This window comes from Oryx dammah, unplaced genomic scaffold (assembly GCF_014754425.2).
Source record: "Oryx dammah isolate SB20612 unplaced genomic scaffold, SCBI_Odam_1.1 HiC_scaffold_392, whole genome shotgun sequence".
NCBI lineage: Eukaryota > Metazoa > Chordata > Mammalia > Artiodactyla > Bovidae > Oryx > Oryx dammah.
In genome coordinates this window covers 3,791-7,654 of record NW_024070554.1, presented here as the reverse complement: position 1 = coordinate 7,654, position 3,864 = coordinate 3,791, and the positions used below count along the sequence as shown (strand labels likewise).

General features: G+C 36.7%; 1 protein-coding gene across 1 annotated transcript; it reads left to right on the top strand.

Annotated features, from left to right (window-relative positions):
- Nucleotides 1-1,675: 1,675 nt before the first annotated feature.
- On the top strand, nucleotides 1,676-2,614 carry LOC120859268 (olfactory receptor 6C1-like). The gene has a single exon (XM_040235432.1). The coding sequence runs from the start codon at nucleotides 1,676-1,678 to the stop codon at nucleotides 2,612-2,614; it is 939 nt and encodes a 312-aa protein (XP_040091366.1).
- The last annotated feature ends 1,250 nt before the right edge of the window (nucleotides 2,615-3,864 follow it).

The window sequence follows — 3,864 nt, the reverse complement described above, 5'->3', positions numbered from 1 at the left end:
TCACTCTCTTCTTTCACCCTCATCCAGAGCCTCTTTAGTTCCTCTTCACTTTCTGCCATTAGAGTGGTATCATCTGCATATTTGAGGTTGTTGATATTTTTTCCGGGCAATCTTGATTCCAGTATGTGCATCATCCAGCCTGGCATTTCACATGATGTACTCTGAGGCTTCCCTGGTGGCTCAGGGGTTAAAGCATCTGCCTGCAATGCGGGAGACCTGGGTTCGATCCTTGGGTCAGGAATATCCCCTGGAGAAGGAAATGGCAACCCACTCTAGTATTCTTGCCTGGAGAATCCCATGGAAGGAGGAGCCTGGTAGGCTACAGTCCATTGGGTTGCAAAGAGTCAGACACATCTGAGCTACTTCACTTCACTTCACTCTGCATAGAAGTGAAATAAGCAGGATGACAAAATACAGCCTTGATGTATTCCTTTCCCAATTTGGAACCAGGCCATTGCTCCATGTCTGGTTCTAACTGTTGCCTCTTGACCTGCATACAGGTTTCTCAGGAGATAGGTAAGGTGGTCTGGTATTCCCATCGCTTTAAGAATTTTCCACAGTTTGTTGTGATCCACATAGTCAAAGTCTTTACTGTAGTCAATGATTCAGATATTGAAATAAACTGGTTAAATGATTTCTGCTACTGTTAGTTATGATGACAAAATATTTATTGCTCTTTCATGAATTATACTAGTAGACTGACAAAATAGAACTTCTATTAAGGGAATATTAATGTAGATAAAATAAAAATATAATGTAAAAATCAGAATATACACATATAGATAGAGAGAGAATGCTAATAATATTTAGATAGAGAGATTTGGAAGAAAATAAGTGTTCTCCTGAAGGTAATGTTTTATTTTAGATATTGACACACTTTGGTTTCCTTAGCTCATGACACAGATCCAATATGCTTAATACCCACTCTGCCTCCTTTCTACTCTGGACTACCTAATATCTGAGAAGACCACCAAAACAAATACATGACCTGGATTCCTTTATTCCATTATCTGGGGCTTCAGAGGAGTCGGAGGTTGAGAAGTTGAGTGTGAGTCTGACTCAAAACTTAGAAATATGTCTTGTAGCTAAAGATTTATCTTCCATGATTTTCCTTTTGGAAACATATGCACTGAGTGGCCTTTTTCCTGACACATTTGGTTTTTCTATATTACACTAGGAAACAATCATTATACGAGAAACTAGGTGACAGACATTAGGATAGGATGATTTTACTGAGGTTGAAGAAAAGACAAAGAGTATGCTAATAGGAGGGGATCCTGTGGAGACTCTTTTTAAGAGTCAACAGGTAGCTTTTCTCTTCCTGTATTTCCTAGATTTGAGAAAAACATAGATTATAATCCTTGCTTTTCATGTGAAAGATATATTGTTTGTATAAGATTTTTAAAAATATTTTTAGCCTGATATCAATTTGTAAACTAGGGATTTTATAAAGTAGCATTCTTTGTGAATCACAAATCTGACATGTAGTAAAAACTTACTTCAAAACAAGTTATCTATTTCATTAACTTTTAAACAACCTCCTGAATTATGTTAGCAGGGCACAGTAGGTTTACTTTCAGAGACCAATCCCAGTGCTAAACATAGATAATCCCCTTTTCTATGTCTTCTGTTTATGTTTTCTCCCGAAGGTTACCCTAAAGAAGAAGAAGGAAAAATGAGAAACTACACAGAAATAACAGAATTTATCCTCCTGGGACTGTCAGATGACCCACAACTTCAAGTTGTGAGCTTTATCTTTCTGCTCATCACCTACATGCTCAGCATCACTGGGAACTTGACCATTATCACCCTGACCCTGCTCGATGCCCACCTCCAAACCCCCATGTATTTCTTCCTCAGGAATTTCTCCTTATTAGAAATTTCATTCACAACTGTCAGTATACCCAAGTTCTTGGCCACTATTATTACAGGAGATAAAACCATCCCTTTTAATGATTGTATGGCTCAGTTATTTTTTTTCATTTTCTTGGGAGTCACTGAGTTTTATCTTCTGGCTGCCATGTCCTATGACCGCTACATTGCCATCTGCAAACCGCTGCATTACATGACCATCATGAATCACAGAGTCTGCACACTGCTTGTCTTGGCCTCTTGGCTGGCTTCATTCTTAATCATATTCCCATTAGTAATGCTCTTCCTACAGCTTGATTACTGTAAGTCCAATATTATTGACCATTTTAGTTGTGATTATTTCCCCTTATTATACCTTTCTTGTTCAGACACCAAATTTCTAGAGATAGTAGGGTTTTCCTGTGCTGTGTTTATTCTATTGTTCACTTTAGCATTAATAATTCTGTCCTATACGTATATCATCAGAACAATTTTGAGGATCCCTTTTACCGCTCAGAGGACAAAGGCCTTTTCCACGTGTTCGTCCCACATGATTGTCATCTCCATCTCTTATGGCAGCTGCATTTTCATGTACATGAATCCATCAGCAAAGGACAGGGTCTCTTTGAGCAAGGGGGTGGCTGTGCTAAATACCTCCATAGCTCCTATGCTGAACCCCTTTATCTATACCCTAAGAAATCAGCAAGTCAAGCGAGCCTTCATGGACACGGCAAAGAGGACTGTATTTTTCTCAAGCAAATGAAAAATGAAAGTCCTGTTTTATGAATTAGACACAAATGAATGAAAAGCAATTAAATGAAAATCCAGGCATTTCAAAATCTATTAATATCCACATAGCCTCCCTAGATTCATTTTTCATCATTCATATTTTTATTGCCAGCAGTTTATCAAGGATATTTGTATATGTATATTTTCTCTTTGCCATTCAAATTTGAATTCTTTATATATATATACATATACACAAATATATGCTTATACAGTATACAGTTTTTTTCCATTCAAATCACAACCCTTCTCTCAGTACTTTTCTTCCTTTAGGGCTGGTTTTTATAATCTGTAACTATGGGAGTGATTTTATTTCCTACTTTGAAACATTTTTAATTTCATTATTTCTCACTGATGTTTAGAAAATTAAAGTCAGAAAGAGGCAGAGCAGGTGCACACAAGAGAGAATAGTGTTTTACAATCTCACTAGAAATCAGGTTTTCTAGAGATTAAGTGAATATTAAATCATATTTAATCTTATTTTAATTTACTACACAAAGACTATAAACATAATCTGACAGTCTGAATAGAATTTTGCATGCACTCATCTTTTCATACTGTGGCCTACTTTGTTAACTATGTGAAAAACAGTACAACTAAAAGAAAAATGTAATTACATTTTCTTGAGAAATCAAAAACCTTTTCCCATTATCGAGTTTAACATTTTCTGTGCTGTTGTTCAGTCACTCAGTCATGTCCAACTCTTTGCGACCCCATGGACTTCAGACTCCTGACTGCAGAAGACTGCAGCCAGGCTTCCCTGTTCCTTACTATCTCCTGGAATTTGTTCAAACTCCTGTCCATTGAGTCTATGATGCCATTCAAACATCACTATATTATTCTTCAATTCAAAAAACTATTATAATGAATAGTTGCTTAGGGAAAATTATGATACAGACCCTGCTTTGGGGGAATGCCAATATTAACATATATGCAATAACAATTCTTTTAAACAGCCTGAAGAAACTGGCAACTTAAAAAACTTGAAAGCTGTGTGTTAAGTTTTTAGGTGGGCAATATGAGCAACCCAGGAGACAGTGCCTCATATAACTCTGAGAAAACTGAAAAACTGTTCCAAAGAGGTATGGGGGAAGGATAGTATATTTTATTTTAGAATTTCTGCTGGTCTTATGAAGCTTCTGCCAGTCATGAGAAACAATTTACACCATGAAGAATTTTAGTACTTTTCTGGATATGAGGAGATGTAAGAATTGGGCTCATAAAATC

Excerpts from the sequence above, each read along its gene's own strand:
- LOC120859268 (XM_040235432.1), top strand. The coding sequence starts at position 1,676 with ATGAGAAACTACACAGAAATAACAGAATTTATCCTCCTGGGACTGTCA.